Source organism: Oncorhynchus keta, unplaced genomic scaffold (genome assembly GCF_023373465.1).
Source record: "Oncorhynchus keta strain PuntledgeMale-10-30-2019 unplaced genomic scaffold, Oket_V2 Un_contig_15587_pilon_pilon, whole genome shotgun sequence".
Lineage (NCBI taxonomy): Eukaryota > Metazoa > Chordata > Actinopteri > Salmoniformes > Salmonidae > Oncorhynchus > Oncorhynchus keta.
The window spans coordinates 20,001-40,484 of record NW_026279400.1 but is presented as its reverse complement, the minus strand read 5'-3'; the positions used below and the strand labels follow the sequence as shown (position 1 = coordinate 40,484).

At 47.7% G+C, this 20,484-nt stretch overlaps 1 protein-coding gene across 1 annotated transcript in view; it reads left to right on the top strand.

Annotated features, from left to right (window-relative positions):
• Positions 1–2,428: 2,428 nt before the first annotated feature.
• The window catches only part of LOC127919045 (lysosomal alpha-glucosidase-like), a 22,399-nt gene continuing 4,343 nt past the window's right edge, over positions 2,429–20,484 (top strand). Inside the window, exons 1-3 of the mRNA XM_052502413.1 lie at positions 2,429–2,578; positions 10,536–10,597; positions 11,785–11,926. Of these exons, the coding sequence (XP_052358373.1) occupies positions 2,429–2,578; positions 10,536–10,597; positions 11,785–11,926 (354 nt within the window). The remainder of the gene's footprint in view (positions 2,579–10,535; positions 10,598–11,784; positions 11,927–20,484) is intronic.

Here is a 20,484-nt window from a genome sequence, read left to right as displayed (position 1 = left end):
CCTTCCCTCAGAGAGCCCTCCATCCCTCACTCCCCCTCCATCCCTCAACACCCCCCTCCATCCCAATCCTGGACCCCTCCATCCCTCACTCCCCCTCCCACCTCTGTCCCCCCTCTCTCCTCCCACCTCTCCACTCTCTACCTCTCCCCTCCCTCCCCTCCACCTCTCCCCTCCTCCACCTCTCCCCCTCCCTCCACCTCTCCCCTCCCTCCACCTCACCCTCTCTCCCCCTCTCACACCTCACCATCCCTCCCTCCCTCTCCCCCTCCCACCTCTCCCTCCCTCTCTCCCTCCCTCTCTCCCCCTCCACCTCTCACCCTCTCTCCCCCTCCCACCTCACCTCCCTCCCACTCCCACCTCCCTCCCACCTCTCTCCCACCTCTCCCTCACCTCTCTCCCACCTCTCCCTCACACTCCCTCCCTCCCTCTCACTCTCCCACCTCCCTCCCACCTCCCTCACCTCTCTCTCTCACCTCCCTCCCACCTCCCTCCCACCTCTCACCACCTCTCACCCACTCCCACCTCTCACCTCCCACCCACCTCCCTCACACCTCCCTCCCACCTCTCTCCCACCTCTCCCACACACCTCTCCCTCCCACCACTCACACACCCTCCTCTCCTCACACTCACCACCTCTCCCTCACCTCTCTCCCACCTCACCCTCCCACCTCCCACCTCTCTCCCACCTCCCACCTCTCTCCCACCTCTCCCTCACCCTCTCTCCCACCACTCACCTCACTCCACCCTCCTCCCCAGTGCCCTGACGTATGTTAGGGAAGAGAGCACACCTTCCCACAGTCAAGGCCAATACTCTGGACACTGGCTACAACAGGAGTCACTGGAAGGACATGTACACCTCACAGCAGGTAGACACACTCACACTCACACTCACACACACACACTCACACTCACTCACTCTCACACTCACACACACACACACACTCACTCACACACACACACACACACACACACACACACACACACACACACACACACACACACACACACTCACACACACACACACACACACACACACACACACACACACACACACACACACACACACACACACACACACTAGGGCTGGGCGATATGTCCAAAATATCAGGATTTGTGTTGTTATGGACGGTTTTACAGTATTTGATGTTTCTGCTTGGTAAAAGTTGTAAATATGTTTTCTGAGTAGTGCAGGACCGTTCTCCATTCTTTAACCAGGTGGCCAGTTGAGAACAAGTTCTCATTTACAACTGTGACCTGGCCAAGATAAAGCAAAGCAGTGTGACACAGACAACAACACAGAGTTACACATGGAGTAAACAAACGCACAGTCAATAACACAAAAGAAAATAAACATTTTTTTAAAAACGAGAAAAACCAATCTGTGTACAGACAGCAGGGAGATGAGACATGGTCACATAGAACTAGGACATTCTGTTGGTTTTCTACTCAACCAAACGAGGACTAAACTGACACTAACGTTGTAATAATGGATACAACTTTTCATTTCTTTAGGATTGTAGAAAAATACCTTTTTATAGATGCTTTTCTACTCAACCAAATGAGGACTAAACTGACACTAACGTTGTAATAATGGATACAACTCTTTCACATGGAACTAGGCTGGTATCTAATCATGTCTAGATGGTTTTGTCAAAAGAGCTCAATGGAACTAGGCTGGTATCTAATCATGTTCTGTTCTTCCTGTCACATGGAACTAGGCTTTGTAATCATGTCTCATCTCTCTCTGTCACATGGAACTAGGCTGGTATCTAATCATGTCTCATCTCTCTCTAGAGGTCACATGGAACTAGGCTGGTATCTAATCATGTCTCATCTCTCTCTCTCTGTCACATGGAACTAGGCTGGTATCTAATCATGTCTCATCTCTCTCTCTGTCACATGGAACTAGGCTGGTATCTAATCATGTCTCATCTCTCTCTCTCTGTCACATGGAACTAGGCTGGTATCTAATCATGTCTCATCTCTCTCTAGAGGTCACATGAAACGAGGCTGGTATCTAATCATGTCTCATCTCTCTAGAGGTCACATGGAACTAGGCTGGTATCTAATCATGTCTCATCTCTCTCTAGAGGTCACATGGAACTAGGCTGGTATCTAATCATGTCTCATCTCTCTCTCTCACATGGAACTAGGCTGGTATCTAATCATGTCTCATCTCTCTCTCTCACATGGAACTAGGCTGGTATCTAATCATGTCTCATCTCTCTCTAGAGGTCACATGGAACTAGGCTGGTATCTAATCATGTCTCATCTCTCTCTAGAGGTCACATGGAACTAGGCTGGTATCTAATCATGTCTCATCTTTCTCCCTCCTCCTCCAGGTATGTTAACCTTTAACCTCCTGGTTGTTCCCCTGGTGGGGGCTGATATCTGTGCCTTCTCTCTCTCCCTCCCTCCCCCTCCAGGTATGTTAACCTTTAACCTCCTGGGTGTTCCCCTGGTGGGGGCTGATATCTGTGGCTTCAGTGAGCAGACTGAGGAGGAGCTGTGTGTCCGCTGGACTCAGCTAGGAGCCTTCTACCCTTTCACACGCAACCACAACTCTATCGACCAGAAGGTGAGATCCCCAATGTTTCCCCCCTCCACCCCAATGTGCCCCCCCCTCCACCAATGTGCCCCCCCACCCCAATGTGCCTCCCCCACCCCTCCACCAATGTGCCCACACCTCCACCAATGTGCCCCCCCACCCTAATGTGGCCCTGACACAAACTGTCATTAAAAAGTAATTTTATCTGAATATTCTGTGTGTCTGTATATTCTGTGTGTCTGTATATTCTGTGTGTCTGTATATTCTGTATATTCTGTATATTCTGTGTGTCTGTATATTCTGTATATTCTGTATATTCTGTATATTCTGTGTGTCTGTATATTCTGTGTGTCTGTATATTCTGTATATTCTGTGTGTCTGTATATTCTGTATATTCTGTATATTCTGTGTGTCTGTATATTCTGTGTGTCTGTATATTCTGTGTGTCTGTATATTCTGTGTGTCTGTATATTCTGTGTGTCTGTATATTCTGTATATTCTGTATATTCTGTGTGTCTGTATATTCTGTATATTCTGTATATTCTGTATATTCTGTATATTCTGTGTGTCTGTATATTCTGTATATTCTGTGTGTCTGTATATTCTGTGTGTCTGTATATTCTGTATATTCTGTATATTCTGTGTGTCTGTATATTCTGTATATTCTGTATATTCTGTATATTCTGTATATTCTGTATATTCTGTGTGTCTGTATATTCTGTATATTCTGTGTGTCTGTATATTCTGTGTGTCTGTATATTCTGTATATTCTGTATATTCTGTGTGTCTGTATATTCTGTATATTCTGTATATTCTGTGTGTCTGTATATTCTGTATATTCTGTGTGTCTGTATATTCTGTGTGTCTGTATATTCTGTATATTCTGTGTGTCTGTATATTCTGTATATTTTGTATAATCTGTGTGTCTGTATATTCTGTATATTCTGTATATTCTGTGTGTCTGTATATTCTGTATATTCTGTGTGTCTGTATATTCTGTATATTCTGTATATTCTGTGTGTCTGTATATTCTGTATATTCTGTATATTCTGTGTGTCTGTATGTCTGTATATTCTGTATATTCTGTATATTCTGTGTGTCTGTATATTCTGTATATTCTGTGTGTCTGTATATTCTGTATATTCTGTATATTCTGTATATTCTGTGTGTCTGTATATTCTGTATATTCTGTGTGTCTGTATATTCTGTGTGTCTGTATATTCTGTGTGTCTGTATATTCTGTATATTCTGTGTGTCTGTATATTCTGTATATTCTGTATATTCTGTGTGTCTGTATATTCTGTATATTCTGTGTGTCTGTATATTCTGTGTGTCTGTATATTCTGTGTGTCTGTATATTCTGTATATTCTGTCTCTCTCCTCCCAGCCTCAGGACCCCCCAGTGTTCAGCCCTTCAGCCTGTATATTCTGTCTCTCTCCTCCCAGCCTCAGGACCCCCCAGTGTTCAGCCCTTCAGCCTGTATATTCTGTCTCTCTCCTCCCAGCCTCAGGACCCCCCAGTGTTCAGCCCTTCAGCCTGTATATTCTGTCTCTCTCCTCCCAGCCTCAGGACCCCCCAGTGTTCAGCCCTTCAGCCTGTATATTCTGTCTCTCTCCTCCCAGCCTCAGGACCCCCAGTGTTCAGCCCTCCAGCCTGTATATTCTGTCTCTCTCCTCCCAGCCTCAGGACCCCCAGTGTTCAGCCCTTCAGCCTGTATATTCTGTCTCTCTCTCCCAGCCTCAGGACCCCCAGTGTTCAGCCCTTCAGCCTGTATATTCTGTCTCTCTCCTCCCAGCCTCAGGACCCCCCAGTGTTCAGCCCTTCAGCCTGTATATTCTGTCTCTCTCCTCCCAGCCTCAGGACCCCCCAGTGTTCAGCCCTTCAGCCTGTATATTCTGTCTCTCTCCTCCCAGCCTCAGGACCCCCCAGTGTTCAGCCCTCCAGCCTGTATATTCTGTCTCTCTCCTCCCAGCCTCAGGACCCCCCAGTGTTCAGCCCTTCAGCCTGTATATTCTGTCTCTCTCCTCCCAGCCTCAGGACCCCCCAGTGTTCAGCCCTTCAGCCTGTATATTCTGTCTCTCTCCTCCCAGCCTCAGGACCCCCAGTGTTCAGCCCTTCAGCCTGTATATTCTGTCTCTCTCCTCCCCCAGCCTCAGGACCCCCAGTGTTTCAGCCCTCCAGCCTGTATATTCTGTCTCTCTCCTCCCAGCCTCAGGACCCCCAGTGTTCAGCCCTTCCAGCCTGTATATTCTGTCTCTCTCCTCCCAGCCTCAGGACCCCCAGTGTTCAGCCCTTCAGCCTGTATATTCTGTCTCTCTCCTCCCAGCCTCAGGACCCCCAGTGTTCAGCCCTTCAGCCTGTATATTCTGTCTCTCTCCTCCCAGCCTCAGGACCCCCAGTGTTCAGCCCTCCAGCCTGTATATTCTGTCTCTCTCTCTCCCAGCCTCAGGACCCCCAGTGTTCAGCCCTCCAGCCTGTATATTCTGTCTCTCTCCTCCCAGCCTCAGGACCCCCCAGTGTTCAGCCCTCCAGCCTGTATATTCTGTCTCTCTCCTCCCAGCCTCAGGACCCCCCAGTGTTCAGCCCTTCAGCCTGTATATTCTGTCTCTCTCCTCCCAGCCTCAGGACCCCCCAGTGTTCAGCCCTTCAGCCTGTATATTCTGTCTCTCTCCTCCCAGCCTCAGGACCCCCCAGTGTTCAGCCCTTCAGCCTGTATATTCTGTCTCTCTCCTCCCAGCCTCAGGACCCCCAGTGTTCAGCCCTTCTGCCTGTATATTCTCTCTCTCCTCCCAGCCTCAGGACCCCCCAGTGTTCAGCCCTTCAGCCTGTATATTCTGTCTCTCTCCTCCCAGCCTCAGGACCCCCCAGTGTTCAGCCCTTCAGCCTGTATATTCTGTCTCTCTCCTCCCAGCCTCAGGACCCCCCAGTGTTCAGCCCTTCAGCCTGTATATTCTGTCTCTCTCCTCCCAGCCTCAGGACCCCCCAGTGTTCAGCCCTCCAGCCTGTATATTCTGTCTCTCTCCTCCCAGCCTCAGGACCCCCCAGTGTTCAGCCCTTCAGCCTGTATATTCTGTCTCTCTCCTCCCAGCCTCAGGACCCCCCAGTGTTCAGCCCTTCAGCCTGTATATTCTGTCTCTCTCCTCCCAGCCTCAGGACCCCCCAGTGTTCAGCCCTTCAGCCTGTATATTCTGTCTCTCTCCTCCCAGCCTCAGGACCCCCCAGTGTTCAGCCCTTCAGCCTGTATATTCTGTCTCTCTCCTCCCAGCCTCAGGACCCCCCAGTGTTCAGCCCTTCAGCCTGTATATTCTGTCTCTCTCCTCCCAGCCTCAGGACCCCCAGTGTTCAGCCCTTCAGCCTGTATATTCTGTCTCTCTCCTCCCAGCCTCAGGACCCCCAGTGTTCAGCCCTTCAGCCTGTATATTCTGTCTCTCTCCTCCCAGCCTCAGGACCCCCAGTGTTCAGCCTTCAGCCTGTATATTCTGTCTCTCTCCTCCCAGCCTCAGGACCCCCAGTGTTCAGCCCTTCAGCCTGTATATTCTGTCTCTCTCCTCCCAGCCTCAGGACCCCCAGTGTTCAGCCCTTCAGCCTGTATATTCTGTCTCTCTCCTCCCAGCCTCAGGACCCCCAGTGTTCAGCCCTTCAGCCTGTATATTCTGTCTCTCTCCTCCCAGCCTCAGGACCCCCAGTGTTCAGCCCTTCAGCCTGTATATTCTGTCTCTCTCCTCCCAGCCTCAGGACCCCCAGTGTTCAGCCCTCCAGCCTGTATATTCTGTCTCTCTCCCAGCCTCAGGACCCCCAGTGTTCAGCCCTCCAGCCTGTATATTCTGTCTCTCTCCTCCCAGCCTCAGGACCCCCAGTGTTCAGCCCTTCAGCCTGTATATTCTGTCTCTCTCCTCCCAGCCTCAGGACCCCCAGTGTTCAGCCCTTCAGCCTGTATATTCTGTCTCTCTCCTCCCAGCCTCAGGACCCCCCAGTGTTCAGCCCTCCAGCCTGTATATTCTGTCTCTCTCCTCCCAGCCTCAGGACCCCCCAGTGTTCAGCCCTTCAGCCTGTATATTCTGTCTCTCTCCTCCCAGCCTCAGGACCCCCCAGTGTTCAGCCCTCCAGCCTGTATATTCTGTCTCTCTCCTCCCAGCCTCAGGACCCCCCAGTGTTCAGCCCTTCAGCCTGTATATTCTGTCTCTCTCCTCCCAGCCTCAGGACCCCCCAGTGTTCAGCCCTTCAGCCTGTATATTCTGTGTCTCTCTCCTCCCAGCCTCAGGACCCCCCAGTGTTCAGCCCTCCAGCCTGTATATTCTGTCTCTCTCCTCCCAGCCTCAGGACCCCCCAGTGTTCAGCCCTTCAGCCTGTATATTCTGTCTCTCTCCTCCCAGCCTCAGGACCCCCCAGTGTTCAGCCCTTCAGCCTGTATATTCTGTCTCTCTCCTCCCAGCCTCAGGACCCCCCAGTGTTCAGCCCTTCAGCCTGTATATTCTGTGTCTCTCTCCTCCCAGCCTCAGGACCCCCCAGTGTTCAGCCCTCCAGCCTGTATATTCTGTCTCTCTCCTCCCAGCCTCAGGACCCCCCAGTGTTCAGCCCTTCAGCCTGTATATTCTGTCTCTCTCCTCCCAGCCTCAGGACCCCCCAGTGTTCAGCCCTTCAGCCTGTATATTCTGTGTCTCTCTCCTCCCAGCCTCAGGACCCCCCAGTGTTCAGCCCTTCAGCCTGTATATTCTGTCTCTCTCCTCCCAGCCTCAGGACCCCCCAGTGTTCAGCCCTTCAGCCTGTATATTCTGTCTCTCTCCTCCCAGCCTCAGGACCCCCCAGTGTTCAGCCCTTCAGCCTGTATATTCTGTCTCTCTCCTCCCAGCCTCAGGACCCCCCAGTGTTCAGCCCTTCAGCCTGTATATTCTGTCTCTCTCCTCCCAGCCTCAGGACCCCCCAGTGTTCAGCCCTCCAGCCTGTATATTCTGTCTCTCTCCTCCCAGCCTCAGGACCCCCCAGTGTTCAGCCCTTCAGCCTGTATATTCTGTCTCTCTCCTCCCAGCCTCAGGACCCCCAGTGTTCAGCCCTTCAGCCTGTATATTCTGTCTCTCTCCTCCCAGCCTCAGGACCCCCAGTGTTCAGCCCTCCAGCCTGTATATTCTGTCTCTCTCCTCCCAGCCTCAGGACCCCCCAGTGTTCAGCCCTTCAGCCTGTATATTCTGTCTCTCTCCTCCCAGCCTCAGGACCCCCCAGTGTTCAGCCCTCCAGCCTGTATATTCTGTCTCTCTCCTCCCAGCCTCAGGACCCCCCAGTGTTCAGCCCTCCAGCCTGTATATTCTGTCTCTCTCCTCCCAGCCTCAGGACCCCCCAGTGTTCAGCCCTTCAGCCTGTATATTCTGTCTCTCTCCTCCCAGCCTCAGGACCCCCAGTGTTCAGCCCTCCAGCCTGTATATTCTCTCTCTCCTCCCAGCCTCAGGACCCCCCACGTGTTCAGCCCTTCAGCCTGTATATTCTGTCTCTCTCCTCCCAGCCTCAGGACCCCCCAGTGTTCAGCCCTTCAGCCTGTATATTCTGTCTCTCTCCTCCCAGCCTCAGGACCCCCCAGTGTTCAGCCCTTCAGCCTGTATATTCTGTCTCTCTCCTCCCAGCCTCAGGACCCCCCAGTGTTCAGCCCTCCAGCCTGTATATTCTGTCTCTCTCCTCCCAGCCTCAGGACCCCCCAGTGTTCAGCCCTTCAGCCTGTATATTCTGTCTCTCTCCTCCCAGCCTCAGGACCCCCCAGTGTTCAGCCCTTCAGCCTGTATATTCTGTCTCTCTCCTCCCAGCCTCAGGACCCCCCAGTGTTCAGCCCTTCAGCCTGTATATTCTGTCTCTCTCCTCCCAGCCTCAGGACCCCCCAGTGTTCAGCCCTTCAGCCTGTATATTCTGTCTCTCTCCTCCCAGCCTCAGGACCCCCCAGTGTTCAGCCCTTCAGCCTGTATATTCTGTCTCTCTCCTCCCAGCCTCAGGACCCCCCAGTGTTCAGCCCTTCAGCCTGTATATTCTGTCTCTCTCCTCCCAGCCTCAGGACCCCCCAGTGTTCAGCCCTTCAGCCTGTATATTCTGTCTCTCTCCTCCCAGCCTCAGGACCCCCCAGTGTTCAGCCCTTCAGCCTGTATATTCTGTCTCTCTCCTCCCAGCCTCAGGACCCCCCAGTGTTCAGCCCTTCAGCCTGTATATTCTGTCTCTCTCCTCCCAGCCTCAGGACCCCCCAGTGTTCAGCCCTTCAGCCTGTATATTCTGTCTCTCTCCTCCCAGCCTCAGGACCCCCCAGTGTTCAGCCCTTCAGCCTGTATATTCTGTCTCTCTCCTCCCAGCCTCAGGACCCCCCAGTGTTCAGCCCTTCAGCCTGTATATTCTGTCTCTCTCCTCCCAGCCTCAGGACCCCCCAGTGTTCAGCCCTTCAGCCTGTATATTCTGTCTCTCCTCCCAGCCTCAGGACCCCCCAGTGTTCAGCCCTTCAGCCTGTATATTCTCTCTCTCCTCCCAGCCTCAGGACCCCCCAGTGTTCAGCCCTTCAGCCTGTATATTCTGTGTCTCTCCTCCCAGCCTCAGGACCCCCCAGTGTTCAGCCCTTCAGCCTGTATATTCTGTCTCTCCTCCCAGCCTCAGGACCCCCCAGTGTTCAGCCCTCCAGCCTGTATATTCTGTCTCTCTCCTCCCAGCCTCAGGACCCCCCAGTGTTCAGCCCTTCAGCCTGTATATTCTGTCTCTCTCCTCCCAGCCTCAGGACCCCCCAGTGTTCAGCCCTTCAGCCTGTATATTCTGTGTCTCTCCTCCCAGCCTCAGGACCCCCCAGTGTTCAGCCCTTCAGCCTGTATATTCTGTCTCTCTCCTCCCAGCCTCAGGACCCCCCAGTGTTCAGCCCTTCAGCCTGTATATTCTGTCTCTCTCCTCCCAGCCTCAGGACCCCCCAGTGTTCAGCCCTTCAGCCTGTATATTCTGTCTCTCTCCTCCCAGCCTCAGGACCCCCCAGTGTTCAGCCCTTCAGCCTGTATATTCTGTCTCTCTCCTCCCAGCCTCAGGACCCCCCAGTGTTCAGCCCTTCAGCCTGTATATTCTGTGTCTCTCTCCTCCCAGCCTCAGGACCCCCCAGTGTTCAGCCCTCCAGCCTGTATATTCTCTCTCTCCTCCCAGCCTCAGGACCCCCCAGTGTTCAGCCCTTCAGCCTGTATATTCTGTCTCTCTCCTCCCAGCCTCAGGACCCCCCAGTGTTCAGCCCTTCAGCCTGTATATTCTGTCTCTCTCCTCCCAGCCTCAGGACCCCCCAGTGTTCAGCCCTTCAGCCTGTATATTCTGTGTCTCTCTCCTCCCAGCCTCAGGACCCCCCAGTGTTCAGCCCTCCAGCCTGTATATTCTCTCTCTCCTCCCAGCCTCAGGACCCCCAGTGTTCAGCCCTTCAGCCTGTATATTCTGTCTCTCTCCTCCCAGCCTCAGGACCCCCCAGTGTTCAGCCCTTCAGCCTGTATATTCTCTCTCTCCTCCCAGCCTCAGGACCCCCAGTGTTCAGCCCTTCAGCCTGTATATTCTGTGTCTCTCCTCCCAGCCTCAGGACCCCCCAGTGTTCAGCCCTTCAGCCTGTATATTCTGTCTCTCTCCTCCCAGCCTCAGGACCCCCCAGTGTTCAGCCCTTCAGCCTGTATATTCTCTCTCTCCTCCCAGCCTCAGGACCCCCCAGTGTTCAGCCCTTCAGCCTGTATATTCTGTCTCTCTCCTCCCAGCCTCAGGACCCCCCAGTGTTCAGCCCTTCAGCCTGTATATTCTGTCTCTCTCCTCCCAGCCTCAGGACCCCCCAGTGTTCAGCCCTTCAGCCTGTATATTCTGTCTCTCTCCTCCCAGCCTCAGGACCCCCCAGTGTTCAGCCCTTCAGCCTGTATATTCTGTCTCTCTCCTCCCAGCCTCAGGACCCCCCAGTGTTCAGCCCTTCAGGCCGTTCAGCCATGAAACAGTCTCTGCTGCTTCGCTCCTCTCTGTTCCCCCCAGTGCTCTACTGTTCCACCGCGCGCACACACAGGACACACCGTCGCTCGGCCTCTGCTGTTCGAGTGAGTTACACACACACACACTGGGACACACACACTGGGACACACACACACTGGGACACACACACTGGGACACACACTGGGACACACACACGGACCACTGTTCGACAGTTACACACACACACACTGGGACACACACACTGGGACACACACTGGGACACACACTGGGACACACACTGGGACACGCACACTGGGACACACACACTGGGACACACACTGGGACACACACACTGGGACACACACTGGGACACACACTGGGACACACACTGGGACACACACTGGGACACGCACACTGGGACACACACTGGGACACACACTGGGACACGCACACTGGGACACACACTGGGACACACACACTGGGACACACACTGGGACACACACACTGGGACACACACTGGGACACACACACTGGGACACACACACTGGGACACACACACTGGGACACACACTCGGACACACACTGGGACACACACACACTGGGACACACACTACACACACACACACACACGCACTGGGACACACACACACTGGGACACACACTACACACACACACACACTGGGACACACACACTGGGACACACACTGGGACGGACACACTGGGACACACACTCGGACACACACTGGGACACACACACACTGGGACACACACTACACACACACACACACGCACTGGGACACACACACACTGGGACACACACTACACACACACACACACACACGCACTGGGACACACACACTGGGACACACACCACACACACACACACACACACTGGGACACACACACTGGGACACACACTGGGACACACACACTGGGACACACACTGGGACACACCCACACACACACACACTGGGACACACACACACACTGGGACACACACTGGGACACACACACACTGGTACACACACACACACACGCACTGGGACACACACACACTGGGACACACACTACACACACACACACACACACACGCACTGGGACACACACACTGGGACACACACTTCACACACACACACACACACTGGGACACACACACTGGGACACACACTGGGACACACACACTGGGACACACACCACACTGGGACACACACACACACTGGGACACACACACACACTGGGACACGGACACACTGGGACACACACACACAGCTCTTTCAGGATGTTCCTGACCAATGTGTGTTCATATCTTTAGGTTCCCCAAGGACGTGAGAACGTATGGGATAGACAGACAGTTCCTATGGGGGAAGAGTTTGATGGTGACACCAGTATTAGATCCAGGTGTGGACTATGTTGTGGGCTACTTCCCTCAGGGTCTCTGGTACGACTACTACACGGTAAGAACACAGCTATATATAACCCTTAATAGCCCTTAATAACCCTTAACCCTAACCCCAGGTCTCTACTATACAGTAAGAACACAGCTATATATATTAACTATACATAACCCTTAATAACCCTTAATAACCCTAACCCCAGGTCTCTACTATACAGTAAGAACACAGCTATATATATTAACTATATATAACCCTTAATAACCCTTAATAACCCCAACCCCAGGTCTCTACTATACAGTAAGAACACAGCTATATATATTAACTATACATAACCCTTAATAACCCTAACCCCAGGTCTCTACTATACAGTAAGAACACAGCTATATATATTAACTATATATAACCCTTAATAACCCCAACCCCAGGTCTCTACTACACAGTAAGAACACAGCTATATATATTAACTATACATAACCCTTAATAACCCTTAATAACCCTTACCCCAGGTTTCTACTATACAGTAAGAACACAGCTATATATATTAACTATACATAACCCTTAATAACCCCAACCCCAGGTCTCTACTATACAGTAACAACACAGCTATATATATTAACTATACATAACCCTTAATAACCCTTAATAACCCCAACCCCAGGTATCTACTATACAGTAAGAACACAGCTATATATATTAACTATACATAACCCTTAATAACCCTTAATAACCCCAACCCCAGGTCTCTACTATACAGTAAGAACACAGCTATATATATTAACTATACATAACCCTTAATAACCCTAACCCCAGGTCTCTACTATACAGTAAGAACACAGCTATATATATTAACTATACATAACCCTTAATAACCCTAACCCCAGTTCTCTACTATACAGTAACAACACAGCTATATATATTAACTATACATAACCCTTAATAACCCTAACCCCAGGTCTCTACTATACAGTACGAACACAGCTATATATATTAACTATACATAACCCTTAATAACCCTTAATAACCCCAACCCCAGGTCTCTACTACACAGTACGAACACAGCTATATATATTAACTATACATAACCCTTAATAACCCTTAGTAACCCCAACCCCAGGTATCTACTATACAGTAAGAACACAGCTATATATATTAACTATACATAACCCTTAATAACCCTAACCCCAGGTCTCTACTATACAGTAAGAACACAGCTATATATATTAACTATACATAACCCTTAATAACCCTTAATAACCCCAACCCCAGGTCTCTACTATACAGTAAGAACACAGCTATATATATTAACTATACATAACCCTTAATAACTCTTAATAACCCGTAATAACCCTTAATAACCCTAACCCCAGGTCTCTACTATACAGTAAGAACACAGCTATATATATTAACTATACATAACCCTTAATAACCCTTAATAACCCTAACCCCAGGTCTCTACTATACAGTAAGAACACAGCTATATATATTAACTATATATAACCCTTAATAACCCTTAATAACCCCAACCCCAGGTCTCTACTATACAGTAAGAACACAGCTATATATATATATTAACTATACATAACCCTTAATAACCCTAACCCCAGGTCTCTACTATACAGTAAGAACACAGCTATATATATTAACTATACATAACCCTTAATAACCCCAACCCCAGGTCTCTACTATACAGTAAGAACACAGCTATATATATTAACTATACATAACCCTTAATAACCCCAACCCCAGGTCTCTACTATACAGTAAGAACACAGCTATATATATTAACTATACATAACCCTTAATAACCCCAACCCCAGGTCTCTACTATACAGTAAGAACACAGCTATATATATATATTAACTATACATAACCCTTAATAACCCTTAATAACCCCAACCCCAGGTCTCTACTATACAGTAAGAACACAGCTATATATATATTAACTATACATAACCCTTAATAACCCTTAATAACCCTAACCCCAGGTCTCTACTATATTAACTATACATAACCCTTAATAACCCTTAATAACCCCAACCCCAGGTCTCTACTATACAGTAAGAACACAGCTATATATATTAACTATACATAACCCTTAATAACCCTTAATAACCCTAACCCCAGGTCTCTACTATACAGTAAGAACACAGCTATATATATTAACTATACATAACCCTTAATAACCCTAACCCCAGGTCTCTACTATACAGTAAGAACACAGCTATATATATATATTAACTATACATAACCCTTAATAACCCTTAATAACCCCAACCCCAGGTCTCTACTATACAGTAACAACACAGCTATATATATTAACTATACATAACCCTTAATAACCCTTAATAACCCCAACCCCAGGTCTCTACTATACAGTAAGAACACAGCTATATATATTAACTATACATAACCCTTAATAACCCTAACCCCAGGTCTCTACTACACAGTAAGAACACAGCTATATATATTAACTATACATAACCCTTAACCCAAGGTCTCTACTATACAGTAAGAACACAGCTATATATATATTAACTATACATAACCCTTAATAACCCTTAATAACCCCAACCCCAGGTCTCTACTATACAGTAAGAACACAGCTATATATATTAACTATACATAACCCTTAATAACCCTTAATAACCCCAACCCCAGGTCTCTACTATACAGTAAGAACACATCTATATATATTAACTATACATAACCCTTAATAACCCCAACCCCAGGTCTCTACTATACAGTAAGAACACAGCTATATATATATTAACTATACATAACCCTTAATAACCCTAACCCCAGGTCTCTACTATACAGTAAGAACACAGCTATATATATTAACTATACATAACCCTTAATAACCCTTAATAACCCTAACCCCAGGTCTCTACTATACAGTAAGAACACAGCTATATATATTAACTATACATAACCCTTAATAACCCTAACCCCAGGTCTCTACTATACAGTAAGAACACATCTATATATATTAACTATACATAACCCTTAATAACCCTTAATAACCCCAACCCCAGGTCTCTACTATACAGTAAGAACACAGCTATATATATTAACTATACATAACCCTAGGTCTCTACTAACCAACTTATAACCCTAATAACCCTTAATAACAACCCCAGGTCTCTACTATACAGTAAGAACACAGCTATATATATTAACTATACATAACCCTTAATAACCCTAACCCCAGGTCTCTACTATACAGTAAGAACACAGCTATATATATTAACTATACATAACCCTTAATAACCCTAACCCCAGGTCTCTACTATACAGTAAGAACACAGCTATATATATAACTATACATAACTATACATAACCCTTAATAACCCTTAATAACCCCAACCCCAGGTCTCTACTATACAGTAAGAACACAGCTATATATATTAACTATACATAACCCTTAATAACCCTTAATAACCCTAACCCCAGGTCTCTACTATACAGTAAGAACACAGCTATATATATTAACTATACATAACCCTTAATAACCCTAACCCCAGGTCTCTACTACAGTAAGAACACAGCTATATATATTAACCCCCTTAATAACCCTAACCCCAGGTCTCTACTATACAGTAAGAACACAGCTATATATATTAACTATACATAACCCTTAATAACCCTTAATAACCCTAACCCCAGGTCTCTACTATACAGTAAGAACACAGCTATATATATTAACTATACATAACCCTTAATAACCCTTAATAACCCTAACCCCAGGTCTCTACTATACAGTAAGAACACAGCTATATATATTAACTATACATAACCCTTAATAACCCTTAATAACCCTAACCCCAGGTCTCTACTATACAGTAAGAACACAGCTATATATATTAACTATACATAACCCTTAATAACCCCAACCCCAGGTCTCTACTATACAGTAACAACACAGCTATATATATATAACTATACATAACCCTTAATAACCCTTAATAACCCTAACCCCAGGTCTCTACTATACAGTAAGAACCAGCTATATATATTAACAGGTCTCTCTACTATACAGTAAGAACACAGCTATATATATTAACTATACATAACCCTTAATAACCCTTAATAACCCCAACCCCAGGTCTCTACTATACAGTAAGAACACAGCTATATATATTAACTATACATAACCCTTAATAACCCTTAATAACCCCAACCCCAGGTCTCTACTATACAGTAAGAACACATCTATATATATTAACTATACATAACCCTTAATAACCCTTAATAACCCTAACCCCAGGTCTCTACTATACAGTAAGAACACAGCTATATATATTAACTATACATAACCCTTAATAACCCTAACCCCAGGTCTCTACTATACAGTAAGAACACAGCTATATATATTAACTATACATAACCCTTAATAACCCTTAATAACCCTAACCCCAGGTCTCTACTATACAGTAAGAACACAGCTATATATATTAACTATACATAACCCTTAATAACCCTAACCCCAGGTCTCTACTATACAGTAAGAACACAGCTATATATATATTAACTATACATAACCCTTAATAACCCTTAATAACCCCAACCCCAGGTCTCTACTATACAGTAAGAACACAGCTATATATATTAACTATACATAACCCTTAATAACCCTAACCCCAGGTCTCTACTATACAGTAAGAACACATCTATATATATTAACTATACATAACCCTTAATAACCCTTAATAACCCCAACCCCAGGTCTCTACTATACAGTAAGAACACAGCTATATATATTAACTATACATAACCCTTAATAACCCTAACCCCAGGTCTCTACTATACAGTAACAACACAGCTATATATATTAACTATACATAACCCTTAATAACCCTTAATAACCCCAACCCCAGGTATCTACTATACAGTAAGAACACAGCTATATATATTAACTATACATAACCCTTAATAACCCTAACCCCAGGTCTCTACTATACAGTAAGAACACAGCTATATATATTAACTATACATAACCCTTAATAACCCTAACCCCAGGTCTCTACTATACAGTAAGAACACAGCTATATATATTAACTATACATAACCCTTAATAACCCTAACCCCAGGTCTCTACTATACAGTAAGAACACAGCTATATATATTAACTATACATAACCCTTAATAACCCTTAATAACCCCAACCCCAGGTCTCTACTATACAGTAAGAACACAGCTATATATATTAACTATACATAACCCTTAATAACCCTTAATAACCCTAACCCCAGGTCTCTACTATACAGTAACAACACAGCTATATATATTAACTATACATAACCCTTAATAACCCTAACCCCAGGTCTCTACTATACAGTAAGAACACAGCTATATATATTAACTATACATAACCCTTAATAACCCTTAATAACCCTAACCCCAGGTCTCTACTACACGGTAAGAACACATCTACAGTAATTATTAATGATAATGAGGGTATTTTTTTAAAGACTGGGGACACTCCTTTTAGTATTGATATATGTTCAGCTTTATTGATGAGACGGTAAAGTGTTGGATAAAGATTGTCCCGTGGGGCTCGGTTGGTAGTGGGGCGGTGCTTGCAACGCCAGGGTTGTGGGTTCGATTCCCACGGGGGACCAGTACGTAAAACTCTGTCTCTCACTAATTTAAGTGGATAAGAGTTTTATTTAAATGAAGGACTGAAATGTACCAGATGATTGGGAGGTGGAGTCTAAGGGCAGTGGGCGGGACCAGCTGGAACCACTGGATCACACAGGACACAACTAGTAGGAATTCTGGGTAATGACAAATAGAATGCGATGGTAGTTACAAGGCTTTTGTTTCAGGCTTCAGACAACGGCACTTCCACTGAGTGGACAAAACATTAGGAACACCTTCCTGATATTGAGTTACACCCCCATTCAGAACAGCCTTGATTTGTCTGGACTCCACAAGGTGTGGACAGCGTTTCACAGGGATGCTGGTCCGTGTGGAAAGCGTTTTCACAGGGATGCTGGTCCATGTTGACTCCACAAGGTGTGGAAAGCGTTCCACAGGGATGCTGGTCCATGTTGACTCCACAAGGTGTGGAAAGCGTTTCACAGGGATGCTGGTCCATGTTGACTCCACAAGGTGTGGAAAGCGTTTCACAGGGATGCTGGTCCATGTTGACTCCACAAGGTGTGGAAAGCGTTTCACAGGGATGCTGGTCCATGTTGACTCCACAAGGTGTGGACAGCGTTTCCACAGGGATGCTGGTCCATGTTGACTCCACAAGGTGTGGAAAGCGTTCCACAGGGATGCTGGTCCATGTTGACTCCACAAGGTGTGGAAAGCGTTTCACAGGGATGCTGGTCCATGTTGACTCCACAAGGTGTGGAAAGCGTTTCACAGGGATGCTGGTCCATGTTGACTCCACAAGGTGTGGAAAGCGTTCCACAGGGATGCTGGTCCATGTTGACTCCACAAGGTGTGGACAGCGTTTCCACAGGGATGCTGGTCCATGTTGACTCCACAAGGTGTGGAAAGCGTTCCACAGGGATGCTGGTCCATGTTGACTCCACAAGGTGTGGACAGCGTTCCACAGGGATGCTGGTCCATGTTGACTCCACAAGGTGTGGAAAGCGTTTCACAGGGATGCTGGTCCATGTTGACTCCACAAGGTGTGGAAAGCGTTTCCACAGGGATGCTGGTCCATGTTGACTCCAAGGTGTGGAAAGCGTTTCACAGGGATGCTGGTCCATGTTGACTCCAATGCTTCCCATTGGTGTCAAGTTGGTTGGATGGGATGCTGGTGGACCATTCTTGATACACACAGGAAACTGCTGGCAGGGAAAAACCCAGCAGCGTTTCCTTGACAAAAACCGGGATGGCACCTGGTCCTACCTGGCACCTGCCTGGCACCTGCCTTACCCTGTTCAAAGGCACTGTCTTGCGTTTCACCCTCTGAATGGCTGGTCCATGTCTGAAAATCCTTCTTCAACATGGTGTGGACCCCGTTTCTACAGGGATGCTGGTTTAACATGTGACATCAACAAGGGATCATAGCTTTCACCTGGTCAGTCTGTCATGGAAAGAGCAGGTGTTCATAATGTTTTGTTCAGTGTTGCACATGCTGAATATTGAATATCTCCATGTTGACTCCACAAGGTGTCTGTCTGTCTATGTCGTTCCACTGGGATGCTGGTCCATGTTGACTCCACAAGGTGTCTCTCAGCGTTCTCCACAGGGATGCTGGTCCATGTTGACTCCACAAGGTGTCTCTTTCTCGTTTCTCAGGGATGCTGGTCCATGTTGACTCCACTGGTGTGGAAAGCTGTCTCTCTCTCTGTTCCACAGGGATGCTGGTCCATGTTGACTCCACTGGTGTGGAAAGCGTTCTCACAGGGATGCTGGTCCATGTTGACTCCTCTCTGTGGAAAGTGTTTCACAGGGATGCTGGTCCATGTTGACTCCAAGTGTGGAAAGCGTTCCACAGGGATGCTGTCCATTCTCACTCTGTCTCTTCCACAGGGATGCTGGTCCATGTTGACTCCACAAGGTGTTGGAAAGCGTTTCACAGGGATGCTGGTCCATGTTGACTCCACAAGGTGTTGAAAGCGTTTCACAGGGATGCTGGTCCATGTTGACTCCACAAGGTGTTGAAAGCGTTCTCACAGGGATGCTGGTCCATGTCTGACTCCACTGGTGTGGAAAGCGTTTCACAGGGATGCTGGTCCATGTTGACTCTCTCAAGGTGTCTCTCTCTGTCTGCGTTCTCTCAGGGATGCTGGTCCATGTCTGTCTCCACAAGGTGTTGAAAGCGTTTCACAGGGATGCTGGTCTCTCTCTCTGTGTCTCTCACAAGTGTGTCTCTCTCTGTCGTCACAGGGATGCTGGTCTGTCTCTCCACAAGGTGTCTCTCTCTCGTTTCACTGGGATGCTGGTCCATGTTGACTCTCACAAGGTGTGGAAAGCGTTTCTCTCTCAGGGATGCTGGTCCATGTTGACTCCACAAGGTGTGGACAGCGTTTCACAGGGATGCTGGTCTCTCTGTTGACTCCACTCTGTGTGGAAGCTTTCACAGTGTCTGCTGGTCCGTGTTGACTCCACTGTCTTCTCTCTCTGTCTCTCTCTGTCTTCACAGGGTCTGCTGTCTCTCTTTGTCTCTGGTGTTCCATCTCTCTCTGTGTGTGTCTCTCTGAAACTGGTTGGATGTCTCTTTGTGTCTTCTGACTCTGTCTCTCTGTCTCTCTGTCTCTCTCTGGCACTCTCTCTGTGGCTCTGTCTCTCCCTCTCTGCTCTCTGCTCTTCTCTGTCTCAAAAACTGTCTCTTCTCTGGTCTCCTCCTGTCTCTCTCTCTGCTACCTGATCTGTGTCCTTCCCTGTTCAAAGGCTCTGTCTCTCTTTTTGTCTTGCCCATTCACCCTCTGAATGGCAGACAGTCTCACTCTGTCTCAAGGTTTAAAATCCTTCTTCAACATGTCTCCTCCCTTCAGCTACACTGATTGAAGTGGATTTAACAAGAGTCATCAATCTGTGATCTCAGCTTTCACCTGGATTCACTCTGGTCAGTCTCTGGAATGAACAGGTGTTCATAATGTTTTGTTCTCTGTATAATGTCTCTCTCTCTCTCTGTCTGTCTCTCTCTCTCTCTG